Raw genomic sequence first — 24,363 nt, 5'->3', positions numbered from 1 at the left:
GTCGGTTCTGTATTCCATGTGGGTGACCTCTTGTGGTCTGAATTTCCTTGGTCGGCCATGATCATATAGCGGTTAGTACTCTGCGTTGTGGGAATTTCCTTAGCCATGTGACGGTGTCTTTGGGTCTTCCGTTGTTTCTCAGCCCTGTGGCATTCCACAGTCCTGTGTAGATCAGGCTGGTAAGTCAGATGGCTCTGTGTGAAGGCAGCCTCAGACCATGGAAAACTGTAAAGCTTGTGTACGGATGCTGGGATTTGAAGTTTATGTCATTTCTACACCATGAAAGAGTGTTTTGTTTGGTCTGTTCGCCAGCCGATTGAAAATGTAAGTCATTCCAGGGTCATGGGCCACAGACAAACAGGCTGCAGGCCCGCTGCTGCCCCTGCTCAGTGCTGCCCCTCCCCTCCTCTGGTTGCTTGGCCTTCCTGCATGCTTGCCAGGCTTCGGTTCTCCTGGTTCAGCTGTGGCCCAGAATGCTTAGGGCTCTGTGGTCATGTTCCTCCCCTGCCACCGTAGCAGCCCCATAGCCATTCTCCTGGACCTGCTCGCCCTCTCTGGAAGACCCTGTAGGCTTCTTGTGTGGGGTCCTGAAAATGTCTGAGTCAGACCCACAGAGAGGTGTCACACTGCCTGTCAGGCATGACTGATCCCCAGCCCTTCTGCTGCTTGCTCTCTCCACGACTCTCCGAAGCTCTTTTTGAATAATAAGTCTGAGAATGGCTCCGGAGCCTCAGAACTTTTTACTTGAAGATCACTGATAAAGATGTAAAATTAGTATAGAGGCCACCGAAACTTATTTGCCAGGAAGAGAGACGGAGCTATGGTGGAACTCCATGGCAGCACCCCTACATCTGAAGCAGCATTGGCAGCCTCTGCCCTACAGAGCAAGCCTCCCCGTTGCAGGCTGGCGAGGTCAAAACAAGTCTCCTTTCGCTTGGAGGCTTTTTCAGAATGAGTGGGTTGTCTGAAGTTATGACAAAGCGGATGAAGTTGTGTGGCTGCACGTCAGCACTTGTTTTCTCAGCGGCACTGTGACCTATGAGAGCCATTAGCAGACCACTCGGGAGAGTTCTCTGTTGTAATGGGGTAATCTCTACGCTCCAGCTCCTTTGCAAAATACGCAGCATGGTGTAGGATGAACTGCATGACATGTTCTGGGGGATGGGAAGAGCAGTGACATTTTCCTACATAAAAACTATGGACATACTGGGTATAGAGAGGCACACTGGTAATCCACCCACCTGGGAGGTTGAAGCAGGAGGATCACAAGTTCAAGGCCAGCTTAGTCACCTTGATGCCATCTGGTGACTTAGTGAGACCATGTCCCAAAGTAAAAGAAACTGAAAAGCTTGGAAGGCTAGGAGAGGAGGATTGCCATGAGTTTAAGGCCTGCCCGAACTACATGATGAGACCTTGTAAAAAAACAAAAGCAAAAACACCGTGTGGGAGGAGAAGAGTGTTCTGGCTTTGGGTTTAGTAGAAAATCCTAAGTGTGTAGCCTCTGGCCAGGGCAGGCCTCGGAGCCCGGCTGGGCACAGTCCCTCAGCGCATGCGATGGCCTGCGTTCTCATTAGTGCCCTCTGTCACCAGGACCAAGGCACATCGTATTTCTAATGTTAGCCTTGTAATGGGTGTCTATAAGATGTTCCCACTTTCACCTTTTGGTACACAAGAGAAGTATCTGCTCTCTACGTTTTCTGGGGAGAAGATTGCCAGCCCTTACTCTGACCCAAAATTTATATTAGATGACTTATCAGAATCCAAATAGCCATGCACACTTAGCAGCGGGTACCTTCGGGGGAGTGCCAGGATGCCACTGCTATTGTGCCAGCATTGTGGGTGTGTTCACACAGACCGAGTGTCATGGGGATGTAGTTTTTTTGTTTGTATCTTGTTTGTGTTTTGTTCTGAGTCTCATGTAGTTCAGGCTGGTCGTGAACTCACTGTGTAGCCTAGGCCACCCTAGAACTCGAGGCGATCCTCCTGCCTCAGCCTCCCAGAGTGCTAGTCCTTTCTCTTAATGTGCTCACAGTGGGCAGAATTCTTACATCTCCCTGCCGGGCAGCTTGAACCACTGGTGTAACATGCAGGGCTGTTCCAGGCATGGCTGTGTCTTTCCTACCAACAGTGGTCTAAGCCAGCAGGAATGTGTTCGCTTCCTTTGGGGCAATAGTCCTGCAGACCCTCAGGCCACAGCAAGGGTCTGCTCTGCTCAGTCTCATCCCCTCCCGTGTGTGCAGGATCCCCGGAAGTATGCATGCCAGGGCACACGCAGCCCCTTAAGTGTCAGCACTAGCCTCTGGAGAGCAGAAATAAACAGTTCTTAGATTTGAAGGGTGACAGCTATACAAGTACCACTGCTTTCCGCCCGTGACATGAATTTGTTGTGGTGTGTCCCGTGGGTCCACCACCCACCTGGAGTCTCTGCATGTTATCTCAGCTGCCACACTGCCCATGGTGGCATCACAGCACTGTGTGCAGACATCCCTTACCTGGGTGTTCCCCACCTGTCCCCGAGGCGCTGTTCCCCTCCTCGAGGCGAGCACAGTGCAGAGGTGAGGGAGAGGGAGTAAGAGTGCCCTGTTCTTGGTTCTGGGCTGACCTCCTGCTGCACCTGCTTTGAGCTGGACACAGTCGGGTACGTCTGTCTAGGCGGGGACATGGATCTTCTCGGGGTCAGCACTGGGCATAGCATCAGAACGCCTAGGGTCTGGACAGGCAGCCTGCAGATGAGGGCTGCTGTGGACCAGGCACCATGCAGGTGGCAGTGGGGACAGGAAAGTGGGGCCCAAGGACAAAGTGGTGCTGCTGTCATGGGGCAAGGTGGCTGCTGTGCCGGCAGCCCTTCGTGGGACGTACAGGAAGGTGGAGGGCACCCAGACTGAACGAAGGTCTGGACAGAGTCTGCGCCGAGGGATGGTGTGGAGAGGTGGAGAAAAACCCAGCACCATGCTGGACATCATCGCTCTGAAATACACAGAGCCGTCCAACACACTGTGCTCATTGCTGGGTTAGAGAGGCGGGAGCAGAGACCTGTACTGCCCACTTTGTATGGGGCCCAGAGTGCTGGTGGGAGGAGAGTGTGGACACTGCCTAGGGCAGACGCTGCTCTGAAGAGTTAGTTAGCACAGCCGTTCTGTGTCTCCACTGTCCCTGTGATACTGAGCTGGAGAGTGACAGCAGAAGGCTCCTTTGAGTGTTCCTCAAGAAAGCAGTGGTGTTAATGTGCCTGTCGTGTTTTCCTGCCTAGCATGCAGGATCAGCCTGTTTGTTTCAGTGTTACTGTTTTCAAGTGAACCAAGTGAAAATCAAAATATGGTTCTTTCATTGGAAAACCCTTTTGCCATCCCCTAATGAAGGAGAAATTAGACTCTGTGTAGCCAGACCCCTGATTATCTGCAGCGGGATTACAAATAGAAATCCTTGTTACATCCTTCAACCTGTGATTGGCACTGGTTTTGAACATTTTCCAGAAAGAATGTCTAAACCTTTCTGGACTGATGACTGTTAGCCAGTGTGCCGGGACCTTCTAATGCTCACATTTGTACACAAAATGCATAGACGCTGTGCGCACTGCCGCTGAGGACAGGCACACGCGAGGCCTTACGCAGGGGCGGTAATGTTAGCATCAGTATGGCAGGTGCCATGGCTTCTGTGGAATAAGAGGTTCCAGAGAAGATCAGGCCAAGGCAGTGCCCTCGCTTGCCCCTAAGAGCCCAGGTCCCCTGGGCCAGCTGTGTAGGAACAGGTCAACCAGTAACTCCCAGAGAGCGCCCCCCGGTGTACCCCAAAGTGGGGGACTACAGTCTCATTGGGACGTCCTGCAGCACTCTGGGCATCCCATTCCATCTCCACTCGGCCCGGGGTATCAGGGCATTGCTGGCTGCTCCTGTGCTGTGTCCTGCATATGTGTGGAGAGTCAGAAGCCACCCAACCTCGCTCAGCCACCTTGCTGTCCCTACAGCACCTGTGGCAGCCATGTACTACAGCTACTACATGCTGCCCGACGGCACCTACTGCCTGGCACCGCCACCCCCGGGGATCAATGTGGCCACGTACTACAGCACGCTGCCTGCTGGGGTGACTGTGTCCAGCTCTCCTGGAGTGACGACCACGGCACCACCACCTCCCGGGACCACACCACCACCGCCCCCAACCACCGCTGAGACGAGCAGCGGGGCGACCTCCACCACCACCACCACAAGGTGCGTGCTCGGTCTGGGCCTCTGGGCCTAAACTGCCTGTGTTGTTGGAGCAGTAGCATTCTTGTGCCCAAGCTTAAAGGCGAAATTGACAAGGTTTTCAAGAAGCTGGGTACGATGGCACATGCCTGAAAGATGTTAGCTACTCGGGAAGCGGAGGTGGGATGGTTACAGGTTTGAGCCCAGTCAAGGCTATTCAGCAAGACTGTCTTAAAAAGAGAGGGAACATTGTGAGTATGAAGTCTGGCTACTTGGGAGCATGAGCCTGCCACACACACCCCGCCCCCTTCATTCCAGGGCTGTCCTCTGTTGAGCCTCAGTCAGCAGAGGGCAGGCTTCATAAAACCCGCGCCTCTGAGCTCATAGGCCACAGGGTGGCAGGGTGGGCTGGCACCCAGGGGAGCTTTGTCTCCCACTCATCAGAGGGGAAAGCCAGCAAAACACCCAGTGCCCTGCAGAAATGAACTTGCCGGTGTGCTGAGGAAGCTGGGCAGGAAGGGTCTTGAGTCGTGCTGGCTTTAACGTGACAAACAAATGACTGTGTGACTCACTCTGGGTTGTTCCCAGGAGGTTGGTCAAGGTGCAGAGACCAAGTCTGACTGTGGCTCGCATAGTCTTGCTCTTTGCCGTGAAAGTCCATCATCACCGTCAGCAACATAAGTTGGTCCTGTTAGTGTTAGGGGACCTGCTGTCTTCAGAATCACCCGTGTTCCTGTGGCCACCAAGGTCACGAGGGCCCCAGCACCCTGCGCTGGCTCTATGCCTGCTGGGGCGTGAGCTGGCTCACCGCGCTCTTCCCCACAGTGCACTTGCTCCCGTGGCTGCCGTCATCCCCCCACCGCCTGACATTCAGCCTGTGATCGACAAGCTGGCGGAGTACGTCGCTCGGAATGGCCTTAAATTTGAGACCAGTGTTCGTGCCAAGAATGATCAGAGGTGAGAGCAGAGTTTCACGCGCTGGGCTGGGGGCCTGACTCCGGCGGGCACTTGAGTAGGAGGCCCTGAGTTCTGCTCCCAGCACCAAAAGGACAATGAGCTTTAAGGATGTTGGGTAAACATAATTAGGGGGTTTTATTTCACTTTTTAAAAAATCTGAACATGTACTTGGACACACCTGTAATCCAGAACTCTGGGAGGCTGAGACAGGAAGATTGCAAAATCAAGCTCAGCCGGGGCAATTTAGAGACTTAGCAAGATCTGTCTCAAAATATAAAAAACAAGAAGGACCAGGGATATAGCACAGTGCAAGGGCCCTGGGTTCAGTCCCTAGTACCAAGACAGGCATGCTGGGTCACGGCTGTAATCCCAGCACTTGGGAAACTGAGGCAGGAGAATTCTCTCGAGTTCAAGACCAGCTTGGGCTCCATAATGAGTTCAAGGGCAGCCTGAACTACATAGTGAGACCCTGTTTTAAAAAAGAAAAAATTAGGTTTTTCATAATATCTCATTAAACGTACTCTTATCTCATTAAATTGCTCGAGAGCTGGAGGGGTTTTAGCTGTAAAGTGAAACTGTTGACACTGAAATGAAAAGCTGCCGCAAGGACCCCTCTTGGAAATCTAGGCATAGACCTTTTATAAGAGTCAAACCATGCTCTGTGCCTCTGGTAGTGCAGTGTGAACGTGAGCTGCACCGCATCACAGCCCCCACGCCTCAGTCTCCCTTGGGTGTAGGGTGTGATGGGGGCCCCTGTGAGGCTGCGTGTCACCGTCAGCGTTGAGGAGGTGCCCTGGGACGCTCGTCTGCCTGATGAGTGACCTGCTCTCCATTCACAGGTTTGAGTTCCTGCAGCCGTGGCACCAGTATAATGCCTACTATGAGTTTAAAAAGCAGTTCTTCCTCCAGAAGGAAGGGGGTGACAGCACACAGGTATGTGTCCCGCTGTGAGGCAGACGCTGCTTGCAGAGGTGGCCAAGCCCCTGTGCTGTTGGTGGCTGAAGGGCTCGTCCGTCTGGCGCTGTCTGCCGGCTTCCTCGTGTGTGGGGGCCCGCCTCCCAGAGGTGACCTGGGCTGGCTGCCCTCAGGGTCGCAGTGTGTTGGTGATCACTTACCCCATTTCTTCATGCATTGGTCTTCTTGGCTGCCGGCTCTGTGGAGCTCCTTTCAACCAGATTCAAGTACTGTGCTGTGGTCACTGAACAAGTGTACAGCGACCGTGGCCTGTGTGCTGGGAGTGTGCCAGGTGCCAGCATGAGCCTGTGCCCTGGATACCACCGTGTGCCATGTCCCAGCAGCCACCTTCTGCCTTCATTCTGCATGTGGCACAGGCACCTGATATTCACGATTAGTTATCTCAGAGAGACCTGGAGGCCCTGCTTATCTGTTGATTTCTAACTTTTATCTCCAATTGCTCAAACTGAAGAAAATTGACCCATCAGCAGGCGTTGGAGATAATTTGGGATTCCAAAAGTGCTCTCGGTAATCAGGCTCCCAAGGCAGGGCATTGAGGCCTGGTTTGGGGGAAGGTCAGCACCACAAACGGTGCAGGGTGGGCTCTTCCCTCCTGCTGTCTCTGTGTCCCGGGAGAGGTGGAAGTGCTCCTGTATGGTGACTTGTGTGTCTGATGTCTGACCTCTGCAGCCTGTGTCTACACCAGAAGAGGCCCCGGCGGAAGCTGCTCCAGAGAAGCCCAGTGATACCGGGGAGGACAGTGTCCCTGAGGATGCCCCTGAGGTGGGGGGCAGAGGTGGCCCCAGTGGAAAGAAGGAGGCGGCATCCAGTAAGGGTGCAGTGGACGGGAAGCTGGTGAAAGGTGAGGGCCACTGAGGCAGGGCACCCTTGACATGGAGCAGGTGCTGCTCCTCTTCTGCTGTGGTAGGGGTTTAGCCCTGTTGGTAAAGCTGGTCCTGGGCTCTGTTTGCTCAGCAGCCTGTTCCAAGCAGTGTAATGGGAATATTTACAGAGTTTAAAGTGTGGTTTCATCCCCTGCAGACCTGTGCAGCGAATGTTTGTGCAGACAGTGGCACGGTCCCTTGAGCACCTCCAGTGTGCCATGCCTCAGGCTCAGGCTTACCCTCACCCTCACTTGGCCACCCTGCTGTCCTGGGATGTGCGTTGGGTGGCTGGTGTGTGGAAGGGGCCGGGAGCAGGGGCTCCTCTGCTGGGAAGGAATGGGCCTGTGAGAACAGGTGTCTCCACCTAAGGGGAAGTGGCTCGGTGACCTGGTCGCAGCGTGCAGAAGCACACAGGCGGGGCGAGGCTGGTGACGAGACCAAGGCAAAGGAGCTGCAGTAAGAGAAAAGTGGACTGGGCAGCAACGCCTGCCTCACAGAGGGACCTTTGTGGGGAACAAAGCTGTCAGAGGCAGTCATTATCCAGAATGCTGCCAGAGCACATGTGTTTGTCTCCTGCCCTTCCTGGACATCTTTGGCTCTCAGTGCTGCAAACATGTGCAGACCATTTACGGGCCGCAGCCGCCATTGCTGCAGAGACCAAGGCCAGGCCACCATTTGGTCAAGACAGTGGCTGTGGGACTTGGTTCACAGAGAGGGGAAAGACGGCTTGGGATTCAGGGGCACTGACTCTAGGGAGCCACTGTCAAAATGGAGGGTCTAGGCAGGAGGCCAGGACCCCTAGAAGAAATGCATTCAGAGGGTCCCTGTGAGGCCTTGGAGTCGAGGATTGAGAGACACAGCAGCCACCGGCAGCAGCCCACCCTGCCACCAGAGCCTCATACTTTTGTTTTGTTTTCATTTTATTGGTACATTTTAGATATAACTAATGGTGGGGGCTGGGGATTTAGCTCAGCGGCAAAGCGCCTGCCTGGCAAGCACAAGGTCATGAGTTCGGTTCCCGGTACCAGAGAAAAACCAGATATAACTAATGGTAACATTCACCATAGGAAGTCTGTGCCTGTATGTGGTATATCTCCTTTTTTCCGTTCCCCTACTCCCTTCAGCTCCTCTTCCCCTCTATTTACAGAAACTTTATTTCCATTTTTTCTGGGTTTTTTTTTCTTGTCCCTTCTTCCCTCTTCCTTCCCCTTCTCATTTGAACGTTTTCTCATTTCCCAGTGTCTGTGATACAAGGCCAGGGATACAGCTCAGTGGCATAGCGCCTGCCTAGCAAGCACGAGGTCCTGAGTTAGATTCTCATTGGTGATTTCTCTTCTCACAATCAAAAATATTGTGAAGCTAGCCCAACGTGCATCACCCATCTGCAGAAGACTGCTAAGAAATAAACCACTGAGCTTAAAACCAAGGAAAACACTGAAGTCAGATTGGATGGAAGATAGCCTCAGTTTCCCAGAAATCTCACAAGAAACAAAAAGTGTGGAAGAAGGGTATCCGGGTAGAGAATGGCAGGCTGCCCTCCAAGGGGCAGGAAGACACCAGCATGCCCCACCCACTGCCATGGGCAGCTCTGGAGCCAGGGTCCTCTGGAATGTGGAAAGTGTGGAGAGAGTCCCGAGTGCTGGAGCAGGAGGCTTAGGCCTGACTGCGCTCCACAGTCACGGCCACAGAGCTGAGCACGGGTGAAGACTGCATGTCAGAAGTTAGTAAATGCTCCCGGCACAGTGGTGCGTGGCTGTAATCCCAGCTGCTTGGGAAACTGAGCCAAGAAGATCCCGAGTTCAAGCCCAGTCTGACAACTCAAAAAAGGGCTTGGGGAGACTTTATTCAAAGAAAAGCACACACCATGCCCTGGACTTGGGAACCCAGGGAGGGCTGGTGCAGTACCAGCAGTGGGGCATGTATGTGTTCAGCGTCCACGAGGCACTCTTGTGATCCCAGTACCAAACAGGAGGGAAAGGAGAGAAGAGAGCCCAGGAGGAGTAAGGTGCGTCGAGGGAAAGCAGGACGAGGGAGCCAGTGGGAATCTAAGCAGCAAAGACCAGTAAATGCCCAGTCATCGGGCATGTTCCATAGAAAGGAAGCAAATGTGGAGATGGAGATGAGCAAGAAAAATCACATATTTTTTAAAGCACACAGGATTTTATATGTATAAAATCAAATTTGAATGAATTTGAAGATCAGTGAAAAGTGTTCTCAAAGAAAACAAATGCTAAAGTTGGTTCAAGCAGAGATAGGAAATTGACGACGATCTATAGGCCTGAGAGAGTTTGAGATGCTGGGGAAGTGCTCCGAAGCAGTCAGGAGACCAAGACAGTCAGGTGGGCCAAGGCGCCCTTGAGGACCAGTGCCGCCTCGGTACCAAAGTGGAGCGCTAGGGACTGGCGAGTGCTCTCAGCGCTCATGGGCTGCAGACCACGGCCACTCCAGCAGAGGTGCTAGAGTACTAAGTGGAGCCCGTCCACAAGGGAGAGCAGTAGTGGGCAGGAGCAGGTGGGCCCCGTGCCAGGAGCCCCAGCGTGGCACTGCATCCATCTCCTCTTGCAATTACCACATCAGCAGGGGAGACTGCAGAGCACTCAAGTCTCTGGAACTCTATAAAAAATCCCTTCAAGACAGTAACTGAGGCTGGAGAAACAGGCTTCTCACTTTGATGAAGAACCAAGTAAGACATCACACAAGGACAACTCCAAATGAATTCGGTATTTTAATGTTAAAAAACAACCACAAGGGCCAGGGATATAGCTCAGCAGCACGGTACCTGCCTGGCAAGCACAAGGTCATGAGTTTGATTCCCAGTACAAAACATAAAATAAAATAGAAGGAAATACAGGTAATTTTTTTTATACTCTGGGAATTAGAAAAGACTCCCTAGAATTGAAGTCATAAACCACAAGGAGAGAGCAAGAGGTCTAATGGAGGCAGAGCCTAAATAAAACTAAGTTGTAGGCGTCTCCTGGTACTGCTGAGTTCTAAGAGATAAGCTTAATGCCCTGACTATAGCAGGAGCGCTTACAAATCAGTAAGGAAAATTGAGTGCTACAGGAGAAAAATGGACAGAGAACAGAAAAAAAGAAAAACAGCCAGTAAATACATTTTTAAATGTATCCTCTTAAAAAAGAGTACTCGTGGTGGCATATGCCCATGTCCCAGCCCAGGAGCTCAAGACCATCCTGGGCAACACAGCCAGACCCCGGCTCAGGGAAAAAGTGCTCTGCGATGTAGAGGTGTGTGGCCGTGGGTTATTGTAAGAGACCACAGCACAAGCTGCAGCATCTGTCCTAAGAAATGTCATTTTTCAAATGGTTTCAAATTCATTTCTACACTGCTGACAAGGAAAGATGTGGCTGCAAAGTGAAACAGCAGCTGTGACACGGAGGTGTGGTCCCAGCGTGCATGGACACACTTGCTCACCCAGAGAACCCGCTAAGGGTGTTCAGGGTTTTCCTGACCTCAATTGTAGTTGGTTCCACTTTGTTCATCCGTATGTCCACAGCCTCCCGTCGAGAGTGTTGCTTTTGAAGTTAGAGATGAGCAGTAAATGTCACCTCAGAAGTGGAAGCCTGTTGTGTGGATCTGCTCGGGTCTCCTGCTCTGTGACAGCCACACAGCTTGTGTCAGCCTGGCACCATCCTGTCCACCCCACCAAGGAGTGCAGGAGAGGGTGGCTGCCGCTAGAGTCACGGGAGCCGAGCGAGAGGGCAGAGATGAGGGCAGAGGAGCGCAGGTGGAGGAGCCAGCTCACAGGGGCCATGGTCGCTCAGAAGGGAATCAGGCCCATCAGTAATCTAAGTGGGAAACCCTTCACTTTGCAAAGGCTGTCAGAAGGGCCTTCCATGTGATCTGCAGAGCATCCACAAAGTTGCTGCAGCTCTCGGCCTGTCTCCCTTGAGTGGGCATGTGTCCTGTCATCTGTGCCACGGAGTTGTCAGTGGTGAGTGAGGGGGCAGGGTGCTTGCTGCGGTTAGCCACGCCCTGCCTCAACCCACTCCCCATCGAGTGGGCGCCTCATCTGTGTGCCAGACCTGTGGCGTGGGTGTGAGTGGCATTGTGCACCCGGTGCGAGTAGGGTGTATTTCGGGGTCTTCACTTCAATGCTGTACTTGTTGATTGCTTCCTTTTCGAATTTGAGGGAAAAGATGGTGTGGGAAAAATGGTTTTTAAAACATTCTGCATATATTTTAGTCTAGCACTGTGAGTGATTTCATTAATGAACATTTCCTATGAAGTTTTCTCTCGTTTTAAAATATTCCTTGACCCTGTGTTTATTAAAAAGACTGAATTGCTGTGGCAGTGGAAGGTTCATTTTGTTAAACTTTGTTTAACATGGAAAACATCAAACGTACAAGAACAGTGTTGTGCGTGACCGCGCGTCCCACACCGGGCTCTGAGCGCGGGCTGAGCTTACGGTGCTCGCACTCAGTGCCCTGCGCAGCACTCTGGCTCCTTCTGGGAACAAGGACGCACACTGTGTGGGCCACCCTGCTCCCCTTTAGGCACTGGTGGCTCTGGGTGCTTGTCTGTGATAGGTGGCTGTGTGTCACAGACCTGGGGTGGCATGGCCTCAGCCTTAATACCACGTGTGGCTGGGGGCCAGGAGGTGGTTCCTGCACCGAGGGGGCAGAAGCACTGGGATGCAGCTGCCCAGTAAATCTCAGCCCTCCCCCGGCCCAACCTCTCTTCCTGCAATCACTTTCTCCTGAGAGCCACTGGCTGCGGTGCGCTGGAAGTTCCCAGATTGTGGCTTGCTTAAATACCTTTCATAAATAATAGCTCAGTGATGTTTAAATAGAAAGTATCTGACTGCACCCAGTTAGCTGTTACTAGGGCCGTTGCCAGTGTCTGAAAGAAGGGATTCAGCCTTGCTAGGGGTGGGCTGGGAAGCTGTTCCTCTTTGGGACTTTTATCATTGTCTTGTTTTTGAAGTATCCTACGGGGACTAAATTGTGCCACCCAAGCTCTCATGACAGACTTAGTTTTCCTGTGGCCATGGAGCCTGGTCTAACGTAGTGCCAGTCATGAAGTGGGCACCTGGTAAAATGTTCTGTGCGTTATGCCCTGTAAGAACAGGTTGCTTCATTAGGTTGGGATTTTGTAAAGATGCCCTTCTAGGGTGGAGTTGCATCATATACCCATTTATGCAAATTCAGTTACATGGTGAGCCAGGGCTTTTCAAGAGAGAAGAATGACCAGACTTGACTGTATAAGATGACAGGTGACCCCCTGTGGCACTCCACAGGTGTCCCGCTGCGGCCCATGGTGACCCTGCCCATACAGGCTGTCGGTCTCAGGTAGTTGCAGCGCAGGCCAAGCCCTGTGCTGAGTGTGCTCCAGGGCTTGCACAGCCTGGCCCTGGGTCGGGGGCATCTGAGCAGGGCCTCACGACACTGCAGCTGCCACCTGCACCACTGGGCTCACATTGGGGTAGGGCCTGTGGCAATCCTGCTCCATGTTCTGGCTCCCTAAAAATGTATCACACTTCTCACCTTTTCTCAATAGCTTCATTTGCTCCAATAAGCTTTGCAATCAAGGCCAAAGAAAATGATCTCCTTCCCCTGGAAAAAAACCGAGTTAAGCTAGATGATGACAGTGATGATGATGAAGAAAGCAAAGAGGGCCAAGAAAGCTCTAGTAGTGCTGCCAACACTAGCCCAGCTGTGGCCCCGCCCTGTGCAGTTGTCGAGGAAAAGAAGCCCCAACTTACCCAGGAGGAGCTAGAAGCAAAGCAAGGTTTGTCGCCAGCTTTTAAAGTTCTTGAAAGAAAAGAAGTAAATAGGAAATGTGACTGCTAAAACGGAAATCCGAGCCTGCGCTTAGCTGTGTGGGCGTTGTGTGGTGTGTCTGAGCTGTGAGCCATCATCCTCCTCCTCCTCCTCCTCCTCCTCCTCCTCCTCCTCCTCAGGAGCACAGTGCTGCTGGCAGTCGGTGCTCAGAGAGCCTAATGCACTGGCCGGGCTCTAATGGAGGCCTCTGTGCTTTGACTGCCCCGGGGTGAGGCTCAGCCCGAACTCCCAGCTCTGGTCAGGAAATGCCCTCCGGGGAGGCTGTTTATCTGCAGAACCATCTGCCCTTGATGCATGAGTGGCTCGTCTTCCAAGGGCACAGCATGGCCCCTGCTCCAAGATAACGTATATCCTGCATTCAAGGAGTTAGTCACAGCCAAATTTTATCTATTCTGGTTTCTTGCTGCTTTTTCTGTGTACACATAAACAAATGAAGCAACACTTAGGAGAGGGAACTCCAGCCCCTGTGCCTTCCTCTCCAGCGCTGACACTGTCCCCATGCCCAAGCCTGTACTCCCTGGGTGTCTGCTCCAAGCCTTCCTGTCCTTGGGATGAGACTCTTCTAGAGTAGCCATCGCCGCCTTGAGTGTTGATGTATGCAAGTGAGAGAGAGAGAGAGAGCACTCCCGAGGGTGCGCTTCTCCCAGCCTCTACTACTATGGTGCCCCGGCATCCTGCTCACTAAAACCCAGTGCCCGCCCCGGAGGGCACCCTCCTGTGCTCACCCTCTCAGGGTGTGTTTGGCCCGCTGCGTCTGTCCAGCCTGCCGTCTGTGTCGCGCTCCTTCTGAGTAACTGTGGCCTATTGGTGCTGTGAGCATGAGGTGGGGGGTGCAAATGCCTTCGTCTCAACTCCACTTCTTGTTGCTCCTTTAGCGAAACAGAAGCTGGAGGACCGCCTTGCGGCTGCTGCTCGCGAAAAACTTGCCCAGGCGTCCAAGGAGTCAAAGGAAAAGCAACTTCAGGCAGAACGCAAAAGAAAAGCGGCTTTATTTTTACAAACCTTAAAAAATCCTGTTCCTGAGGCAGAAGTTGGAAAAATTGAGGAGAGCGCTTTCAGTGTAGAGGTACGTTGAAGGAAGACCACATGCTGTTACCACTGGGGTATAGTGGCCAGAAACACAGGAGCTGGGCTCCCACTGAGGAGCTCTGGCTAGATGAGGCATTGGCAGCCTGGCTCCCACTCTGGCTCCGGCTCCGGCTCCTGCCTGGGACACAGATGTCTGTGTGAATGTGTGGTGGCCCCGGGGGTGCCTGGTGCACAGATACCCAGGTACTGGCTGCAGTTCCAGAGGTGCAGGCCTGCTGGGGAAGTGCTCAGGTGGCCGGGCTGATGCACAGCTCAGCAGGGCAGGGCAGGCATGTTGCTGGGCTCAGGCGGAGGCCCCAGCCCCAGGGCCTGGGCCAGGACAGCACTGAATCGGAAAGGGAAGGAAGACCTGGGTACTGCAGGGCTGGGGCTGAGCAGTGGAGCAGGCACCCAGCAGACACGTGGCCCTCGTTTTCTCTCCAGCTCTACAGAGACAGAGGCCACGGCATGGGCAGTGTGGCCAGGCTTGGCCTCAAGCAGACACAGTCACTTGACCCTGACAGCTGTGGGTCTGGGCTTGGGAAGGGCCAAGACCTCCCAGGGCACACCAGCTCTTGGCAGCAAGGGCTGCCACAGTGGGTCACATTTTAATATGTGGCTTTGGAGGGTTTGCAGGTTTTTGTGCACCTAGGGTTTCCTTGGGGCCTCTTGGACTGCATCACATCCCAGCCCCAAATCCCTGAGGTTTTCTTTTAGGTTCTTCATAGCAGCCCTGTCTGGATTTTGTTTGTGAGCCAACTACATGTCAGGACTACTTAGGGGATCCGTGGGGCATGCAGGGATGTCTTGGCAACATTGCATTTCTCATGTGAGGATTGGAGTGTGCAGAGCATCAACCTTTGATGGAGCTCGTGACCCAGCCGCTGGAGGGCCCTGGACAGGAGCCAGGAGCTGTGCCTGGATGTTTCCTAGGAGCATTAGAAACACTCACCAAAAATCTTTCCCAACCCAAAATCTTTCTCTTAAGACAAATAGAGACTGTAGGAATTTTAGTTCCAAGAAGTCTCACCCTTTGAAAGGACAGCAATAGCCAGAACGTCCCTGGCCAGCAGCCCTCACCCCTGTGAGCACCCCTCACACCCTCACTGGCTTTCTCCAGACTCTGCAGGCCGGGTGCAGGCTTGGTGACTTGCCTGATCACTCTGCTTGTGTCCCACAGTGGGACGCCACCTCTGGGGAACCCCGTGCCTGTCACCACGGTGCACCCTTGCCCCACAGCCACACTTCTAGATGTCCCACTGTCTTGCAGCTGGTTTTTCCCCATAGCATAGCCCTGAACCTTTTCCCCCTTTGCTTACGTTGCTCTTTCTGTCTCTCTGTCTGAGACAGGGTCTCACTATTGTAGCCCAGGCTGGCCTCGAGCTCATGGTGATCATCCTGCCTCAGCCTCCCCATTGTACATTGCCATATCCAAAGTTGGTTATTCCAAGGTAGTTCTGTGTGTAGTGACTTGGCTACTTTTATTTTTCTGTGAAAGGTAGTGTGGGATCCTGAGTTCAGGGTTGAGCCTTCTGGAGGCCGAGTTGGCTTTCTTGGGCCAGGAGCCTGTCTGAAGTCCCCTCCAGCGGGGAAAGCAGTGTCCATTTGGCAGGATCAGTATGTTGAGCAGTGACCAGATGCCACTTCAGCATCCACTCTGTGCATCCTACTGAGGCAGTCCCAGATTCTGGGCTTCCCAGGTGCAGCCAGTGGCGCCCCAGCAACGCCTTCTGAGCTTCATTGCCACCTACCCTGCCAGTAGAAAGGGCCTTGCTCACCCAGCACTGAGATTTCTGGAGCAAGTTGCAACAGCTATGACCACACCAGAAGCACTGTTGACACAGTGAAGGGAGAAGCAGAACTTGAGCCATCACTGCTTTGTTTTTGTTTTTGTTTTTTTCAGTACTGGGATTGAGCCAAGGGCCTTCACACTGAGCTACATCTCCAACCTTTTTTTTTTTTTTTTTTTTTTTTGAGACAGCCTCTTGCAAAGTGGCCAAGTTGCTCAGGCTGAGCAGGAACCTGTGACACTCCTGCCTCAGCCTCCCAGAGGATTACAGGCATGTTCTACCACAGTTAGCTAAAATGTCTGCCTTCTGGTTGTGGCTATAAAACCAATGTACGTAGCAAGGAGGGAGAAACTTTAAGAAACAAGGATGTGCTGTGGCGGTCGGGTCACACCCGCAACGCTCGAGTGCCCTTTAGCGTTTCCCTGTCATCTGTGCGCTGGGGAGAGGGTTCACTAAGGGGTTCCTGCAGGTAGAGGCTCCATAACCAGTCCTGCGTCCGTGCCTGTGCGCTCTGGTGCGCTGTCAGCGGAGTCCTGTCCTAGCCTACAGTGTCTTGGTCTGCTGGATCAGCTGCCAGGCGCTTCCTGGCAAGCACAGGCCCAGCCCAGTGCTTCCTACCTTTGACCGCTGCCCGGCCTGGGTTATTCTGTAATCCCTGGAAATAGGCATCTGAATCTTTGGGACTATTTCCCTGGATATGTGTATGCATACATACAGATTATAGCTGTTAAGCTGTTGCAACAAAAATGTAATGGTAGCAGCAGATGGTGATAAATGTCTTTAATTGCTTTGAGACAGAAATACTTGTAATTAAATTGGAATTGTCATAGATGAGAGTCAGACTTCAAAATATTGTTAGCCTGAGGAAGTCCCCAGGGACGGCTGTCCTGGACTCATTCGCTGTTCTGACGGGCACTGTGCTCATTGGCGTTGGCACATTTGGCCCAGCTACACAGACATAAAATTCTCAGTCCAGAGGGTACAAGACGCGGTCGGGGCAGCTGCCTCAGGCCTGGGGACTAGCGGGCACCCTACCCCAAGAGCTGTGAGCAGCAGGCGCCTGCCGGGTGGGAGCCTGTGCGGGACCTGCAAGCCTCAGCCCACTTTGGTCTCAGTCCCCTGACAGCTACCACTCAGGCAGCCGCCTTAGGGACAGGCATTGTCCCACATTTGCTCTTACAAAGGCAGCGGCACAAGCATGTGATGTAAAAGGTGCCAATGCCAGAGAAAGGTATAGCGAAGAGCAGAAGTCTTCTCTTGTGTCCTGTCTTAATTCCAGTGGACGTAATAGTTTTTTGTTTTGTTTTTAGTGTGGTAAAATATTCATCAGCATATAAGGCTTGCTGTGTCCACCACCTTTTTGCAGCGCACAGGCAGTGCACTGAGCACATCTGCAAGTTGTGCAGCTGTCACCACCATCCATCCCAGAGCTGTCTTGTCCCCGCCCCCCACTGAAACTGCTCCCCAGACCCCCTTGCTCTCTGTGCTGAGCTGGACTGCTCCAGGAACCTCAGACACAGGGCTGTTTTTTTACACCTGATCCATCTCAGCATAACACCCTCACATTCCCTCCATTGTGTTTTGTGTCAGATTTTCCTTCCTTTGTAAAGCTGCCCATGTCCCGCTGTTTGGTTATTCTGTGTTCTTGAGGGGGGCCCTGTCAGTGTCTGTGCGCAGACTGAAAGTCTAGTGGTAAGGGATGTGCCCTGCACGCCGTCCCACACAGGAAAGGTCACGAACATGGTATGGAGGGGCTAAGGCAGTGCTTGGCGAGCTGCAGCTTTCTGAATTGTCTGTGGGCCAGAACTGCTGTGCCTCACTGTCCTCTCTCTGAGCAACATCCCTTTGGCCCTGGGTCTTGTATCTTGTGTCTGCCTTCCACCAGGATTGCCAAGCAGAGCCCTGACTGTGGAATTGCTTTTTTAATGGGAGGCATTGCCATATTGCTGTGCAGAAGGATCCTGGCAGCTTTGCCTCCCTGCAGTGGACACTGTCCACACTGGCCCTCGCCCACCTTCTCGCCAGTGTGTTTGGGAGCAATGGGATGTGTTCTGACCGTGACTTAAGAGGTGCTGAGGAGTCCGCTCGGGTTCTTGGCATTTGTGTCTCTGCCTTGTGACTGCCGCCGTGCCTGCCACCATCTCCTGCTCTCCTCTCTGCACCGCATTGTTAGTCTGTGGTCAGCGCTGGGAACGTTCTCCATCACACGCATTTGTCTCAGGCTGGGGCACACAGAGCTAGGCACACACAGCCACTGGCCTGCGTCTCCACAGGCACCACACAAGCACCACCCTGCTCATCTCGGCTGGTTGTTGGAAGAGGTGGCTGCATGTTGTATATTGAGGCAGGCTTTTAAATGATGTCCTAAAGTGCGCTTCTCGACATGGAAAGCTATCAGTAATACCCTAAGTTTCAAGCAGTGTACAAGAGAGACCATATGCATAAATAGCCTGCATGCATACCATCTTTACCTTTGGTGAGTATCTGTGTGCTTAATTCAAAATGAAGAGGGTGAGACAGGGTCTCACTGTGTAGTCTAAGTCAGCCTTGAACTTAAAATCCTCCTGCCTCAGTCTTCCAAGTGCTGGGATTATAGGTGTGCACCACAGTGCCCGGCTGTGGCCCCTTCTGAGTTATGCAGTCACTTGTTGCTAATAGCACTTCAGGGCCCCTTGTAGATTCCAGTCATTTTTTTCAAGCTCTTGGCCTTGCTGAGTTTGTGAATCATATAAGAGTTGGAAAAGGAAATAGGATTAAAAGTCAGCCAGCGTCGGCTGAGTCCGTGCAGGTCCCAGGTGCTGAGGTACTTGGGGTCGTGAGTAAGAAACTGTCCATTGACAGGGACCGTAGTGTGCAGTCAGTTTCCATGCAGTGGTCTCCAAAGCACGGCTCTGGGCTGGGGCAGGGTAGCAGGTGGCAGCTGCCCAAGGACCAGGTTTCAAAGCACCTGGCACACTGAGCAAGCAAGACGTGTGTGAAGATAGGCAAGGCCCAAGTGAGGTGCCGGGAGCAGCCCAGGGTGCCGAAGTGATCCCCTACACAGCGACCTGGTGCGTGCTTGTCTGCTCTGGAGCGAGCGTGTCACTCGGCCCCTGCAGGAGCTGGTGGTTGCTGGTTTGCATGCTTATCTGTTGCCAAGTAAACACTTGGTTGTAATAAAGAACCAGTTGAGGGGCTGGGGATTTAGCTCAGCGGCAAAAGCGCCTGCCTGGCAAGTGCAAGGTCGTGAGTTCGGTTCCCGGTACCGGAGAAAAAAACCAAAAAAATAAATAAATAAATAAATAAAAAAGAACCAGTTGATACTACTTTCCACACCACTGAAGTGGTGGGCAGCAGGCACCCTGATAACCTCATGAACCACTGCTTTTCTGGAGTTCCTTTCTGGCTTCTCCCAAACACTGCTTAATACCAGCTGTGGTTTGCTTGCTGTCTCTGCCAGGATGTTCAATTCACCCTGGAAAGGTGGCTCTGGTTCTCTGGTCGTGTGCAGCTGTTACCCTGGCTGTGGTGTGCGAGGGGCATTAGCAGGTGCCCCAGGACCTCAACACGTGCTGGTGCGGGATGTGGTCTGCACTCAGGAGGCAGCCACTTGGTTGCCCTTGAGGCTCTTCCTGCCAGAACAGTTTAAATTTGCACAACTGGGGTCTTCTGGTTAGACCAGAATAACATCTACCTCAAGAATATGTTTCAAGATGCGTACTCTGCAGTGTGTCAGCCACCGGCTATACCAGCTACTTACATTAACTAAAGGCAAAGAGCTCCAAGTCCATTTCTTTGTCACTGCGTGAGCTGGCCACAGGTGGAGGATAGTCTGTCCCTCCAGCCAGGCCTACAGGGGAGAGTAGCCCGGTCTTGCTTTATGCTTTTCTCATGGTTTGGAGGCCAGGCAAGGTGGTACATGCCTGTAGTTCTTGCTGCCGAGGAGGCTGAGACAGAAGGATCACCGGAACCCAGGAGTTTGAGCCCAGCCTGTGCAGCATAGTGACATGGGGTTGGGGGTCTGATGGCTGTGAAGTCGTGGTTACAGTGCCAGCCAGGGCTTTGGTTGTACACTGGAACCTGGGGCACACTTGGCAGCTGCTAAGCCACATGAGGGCTAGGCTCATGGGCTGGCTGCATGGCTCACAGAACGTGGTGGAGATTCATGACTGACTCAGAGAGGGAGAGCCTTGCCCCCACTCAGCCAGCTGGAATGGGATCCCTCTGGCCTCGCTGGACTTGACTGAGGCCATACTCTGTCCCTAAGCATAGCACCATGGGTCGAGAGGGTTTGGGCTCTGCCTGCAGGTCTACCTCCTCCTCCTGGAGGAGCAGCGTGCACACCCTCCTTCCCTCCCTCACAGCTTGTTCTCCCACTGATTTCTCACACACGCTCCCACACATACATGCTCACATGCCCGTCTGTTCTCTTCAGCAGCGCACTTAGAAGCACCCTCAGTCCTACTTGGAGAGGCACTGAGATGTGGTCATCGGTCAGTGTCCAAAGCAGCTGACACTTGGGCAGGAGGCACAGGACCAAGGCCAGCTGTGCAGGCACTGCCCCAGTACTCCCCACCTCACCTTCCTCCTGCACAGCAAACATTGCCCCAGAACCCCACTGAACGGGTGTGGTATGAGGTCCCCAGTGCGGGGGACATACCGTGGGCACGTGCCCTGCCACCAGCATCCATGTATGGCACCTGATATTTGGTTTCCTTTTTTTTTGTTGTTCTTGGGTCTGCATACTGGATTTTTAAATATTCTTCCAGTACTTACAATTTAAAAAACAAAGAGCTCAACACAGTGAATCATCTTGAGTCAGCCTGTGAAGGTCACCATAGTTACCTGGTTTTGTCTTATTGGTGAAGGATAATCTTCGTTGGCTGGCTGGCTGGTTGGTTATGGTACTAGGGGTAGTGCCCAGGGCCTTACATGTGCTAAGCAGGCTCTCTAACACTGAGCTACCTACCCAGCCTGTTTTATTCTTTGTTTTTGAGGCAAGGTCTTACTGAGTCCCCCAGACTGACATCAAACTTCAAATCCTTTTGCCTCAGTCTCCTGAGTAGCTGAGATGACGGGCTTGTGCCGCTGCACCTGGAAAAGATAGTCATCTTACTGGGATACGTAGGTCCCATGGCTGAGTGTAAATTGTATTTTGAAAGTGTTGGTTCTGATCATTCCCTCATATCAGCAGGGCACTCGGCCTTCAGGGCAAGTGAGTAAGTGGAGGGTTGTAAGACAGGCATCACTTCAGGTAGAGGCGGAAGAAACAGTCGTGAAGCTTAGCAGCGCTGCGTGCTGGGCTCCAGTAAAGATCTCAGGGACGCCCTCCCTGCCTGGCTGTGCCCTGGCTCTGAGGCTGTCTGGAACTGGTCTGTTTCTGGCCGTGACCATGTGGCTGCAGCATGTGGTGCTGATGACAGTGAGGAGGGTGCATGGGAAGGCCTGCCCGCCCCCTCCTTGGGAAGTCCTGGGCCTCATTTCTAAAAGGGTGGCAGCCACCAAGTCTCCACAGGGACACAACACTCTGGGAGCTGGCAACTGTGGTCTTAAACTGTTGTTGTCCACCCCGAGTCTGGCCTCAGTTCTCTTGAGTTTATGCTCCTTGGGAGAGGCCAAGGCTATGGGTTCTTTCCCATGTAGAAAGCTGGTTTTTTGGGGGCCTGGCTCGCGTCCACACCTCTGGCCTATAGGGGTGCCGTCTGCATCTCAGGCCATGGGTGGTACACATGGCTGCTGGGCAGGAGCTCTTGAGGGAACATAGGTGTCAGAGTGACGCAGGGCTGGCTAGAGGGCAAGGCTGGGCTGGTGGGACCTTTATGCTTTAAGTATTTTTAACCCTAAACTGCAAAGGTACTGAAGTTGAAGGGCTGGAATGAGGAAGGCCTTTCTGGTAAGAGCTGCCTCTCGCTGAGGCAGGCTCCCTGGAGGTCTTCCAGGGGGAGCCTTGAGAACGACACTGCTAAGCCAAGCCCTGGGCACACACCCGTGTAATCTCAGCTGCTTAGGGGACGGAGGTGGGGGAGCACATTCAAGGCCAGACTGGGCAACTTTGACCCTGTCTCAAAACTTAAAAATATTTTTTTTGTTTTAAGGGCTGAGGTGTGGCCCCCTGGTAGAGCATTTTCCTGGTATGAACAAAGCCTTGGATTCAATCCCTAGTCCTAAATAAAAAGAAAGAACCTCATGGTTGTACATATAGGAGAGGAGGCTAACTTGCACACGTGGTGGCACCGCCCTCCCCAAGCCACCACAGGCCCCCTGCCACCTAGGCAGGAGCTGGTCCGGGCGGGGTCCCGGCTTCGGGCTGGAAGCAGTACCCAAGATGTACACGGGCAGGTGAGCTGAGAAGGGCCGCCGCGGTGAGAGAGGGCTGGAGCAGCCCTGTGTGCAGTGCTTGTCCATGGCCTGGTCAGAGTGGACCTAGGGGAAGGATGGCCAGCTGTGCCCCACACATGCCTTGCGGTTTTCTGAAACCCATAGAGCTGGAACCTCAAGGCACACAATGTGGAGGTGCATGGCATTTGTGGCTCTGGTTAAAATTCATTGCAGTGAGCAGAGGAGTGCCCCAGTAGGAACATGTGCCCAGGCAGTGCCCATGCTGCCTGGAAGCCTGTGCACAAGTTCTGGCCGCTGGGCCTGGGCGCCGTGTGTGTGTGTGTGTGTGTGTGTGTGTGTGTGTGTGTGTGTGTGTGTGTGTGTGTGTGTGTGTGTCCTGCACTCTGTAGCCTGACATCACCCTCCCCTAGCACCACAGCAGCTCAGTTCAGACCTTCTCTGACTCGTGGAAACCTAACGTTGGAAGCTATGAAGTGTGCTTTAAGGAAAGTTGCTAAGGAGCAGGTGCAGATTTCTCAACACAGTGTCCTTGGTGCTGTGCCCTCATCCTGGGCTCTCCATAGCCCAGCAGATAGGGCATGAACTAACACGCGGGGAGGGCTGGCTCCTCCACCTGAGCCACCTTCCTGGGACAGGAGGGCAAGCTGCTAGCCAGCCGGGCGTGGGCGTCCCTCCTGGGACAGTGGGCGCTGCCGCGTGAGGGCCTGAAGTTACGTGTTGTCACCTGTGCACCTCACTGCCATATTTCTCTGCTGATGCCATGAATTCGTTTTTGTTTTCAGGAAGCCAGTGCTGCACCCTGTCCACTACTGACCGGAAGCAGACCCTTGCCCACTTCAGAAGTAAAGCCACAAGAAAGGCCTTCAAGCAAAAGCAGAGACCCACCGAGGGAAGAAGAAAAAGAGAAGAAGAAAAAGAAGCACAAAAAACGGTCTCGGACTAGATCCCGCTCTCCCAAGTATCATTCATCGTCAAAGTCCAGATCCAGGTCCCACACAAAAGCAAAGCACTCGCTTCCCAGTGCCTACCGGACAGTGCGGCGGTCAAGGTGGGTATGCAGGGCCCGGGCACCTTGTGGGTCCTGTGTCCCCATGCACAGGACCCTGCAGGACCTGGTGCCTGCCCAGTAGAGCTGGGCAGAAGTTTTTACAATGGATGTTGGTGTGCCTGTGCCCTTGTCCTGTTCTTGATATCATACCCAACCCTGTGAGCTCCTTAGGTACTGCTGGCTTTAAAGAAACAAGCAGTGTTCATTTAAGTGGTAGCAGGTCACAGGAGCCAGCTTAGCAGTTTCAACATGCAAAAATTGCACAGGCTACGTGTTGGGTCCTTTCTTGTGTGAGTGATCTCTCTGTGCTGGTTTCTTGTGTGTGTGTAAGTTTCAGAGCAGAAGAAACCTTTACTGCGTAGTCCGTGCTCAGACCCATGGCGTCCACAGGTGTGTGAGGAGGTGGCAGCAGGACAGGTCTGCTCCCTTTGCATCCCCACTGCAGCACAGAGCCTTCCCCAGGCCTCTCTTAGAGAAGGTGCAGTAATGCTTCTGGTAACAGCAGTGGTAAACAGAATCCCAGCACCTCGGGAGGATAAGGCAGGAGAACCTCAAGTTCCAGGGCAGCCTGCACAGCTTAACAAGACTGTCTCAGATCTAAATTTAGAGGAGAGGCACAGCGCCAGGGTGCTGCTCTGTTGTGGAAAGGCCTTGCTCATGTGCGAGGTGCTGGGTTCCCTATCAAAAGGAAAGAGCAGAGCTGGCCACTCGCATGAGGTTTAGAGAAGCCGCCCTGTTCGTAGGCCCCACCCTGCCCTGTGTGTCCCCAACTGCACCTGACTCCCAGCGCCTCCCTCCCAGACTCGACTATGGCGCCTGGTGCTTCCGAAAGTGAAGTCGAGTCTTCACAGGAAAGTGCAGAGCAGCCTATGACATCGCCTGTCTGCCTGTGCCCAGCACACAGAACAGGCAGTGCCCACACACGTAGGCACAGTGGGCTGTGTGGACCTTCTGGGTAGGGGCTCATCCACAGCTCTGCATCATTCCTTAGCAGAAGGCCCATCGCTTTGCTTCCTGCCACGACACATATACCTAAACATTCTAATTTAATTGAATGAATAGGTTTGCTGATGTACTTTTGGTTTTTTAATTTTCCAAGAAATTTATATTGCAGATAAAAAACTGTATAGAAAATATCTTACTTGAGAAAGTTTCTTATGCCATGATGGAGCTGAAAGGAAATGCCACAGGCCTGAACCAGACCCCAAGCGCACCAGGCCCAGTGAATTCTGCTGGCATGTTCTGCCCCCCAGCATGCAGAGGCGAAGGCAGGGGTCCTCTGTGGTTCCCAGGCCTGGACCGCCGCAGCACCAGCACCCAGCGACCTGTGCAGCAGGGCTACCTCCCTGCAGCTGAGAAAGG

At 53.2% G+C, this 24,363-nt stretch overlaps 1 protein-coding gene across 7 annotated transcripts in view; it reads left to right on the top strand.

The window, feature by feature from the left end:
- Sfswap (splicing factor, suppressor of white-apricot family) overlaps positions 1-24,363 on the top strand; it is a 62,694-nt gene that overhangs the window by 25,562 nt on the left and 12,769 nt on the right. For all 7 annotated transcript variants that reach the window (XM_005402977.1, XM_005402976.1, XM_005402980.2 and 4 more), the window contains 7 exons: positions 3,965-4,205; positions 5,007-5,138; positions 5,978-6,071; positions 6,783-6,954; positions 12,494-12,724; positions 13,653-13,843; positions 22,736-23,001. In XM_005402977.1, the coding sequence (XP_005403034.1) occupies positions 3,965-4,205; positions 5,007-5,138; positions 5,978-6,071; positions 6,783-6,954; positions 12,494-12,724; positions 13,653-13,843; positions 22,736-23,001 (1,327 nt within the window). The remainder of the gene's footprint in view (positions 1-3,964; positions 4,206-5,006; positions 5,139-5,977; positions 6,072-6,782; positions 6,955-12,493; positions 12,725-13,652; positions 13,844-22,735; positions 23,002-24,363) is intronic.

This window comes from Chinchilla lanigera, unplaced genomic scaffold, assembly GCF_000276665.1.
Source record: "Chinchilla lanigera isolate Chin_1 unplaced genomic scaffold, ChiLan1.0 scaffold00081, whole genome shotgun sequence".
NCBI lineage: Eukaryota > Metazoa > Chordata > Mammalia > Rodentia > Chinchillidae > Chinchilla > Chinchilla lanigera.
This window is presented reverse-complemented; position numbering and strand designations above follow the sequence as displayed.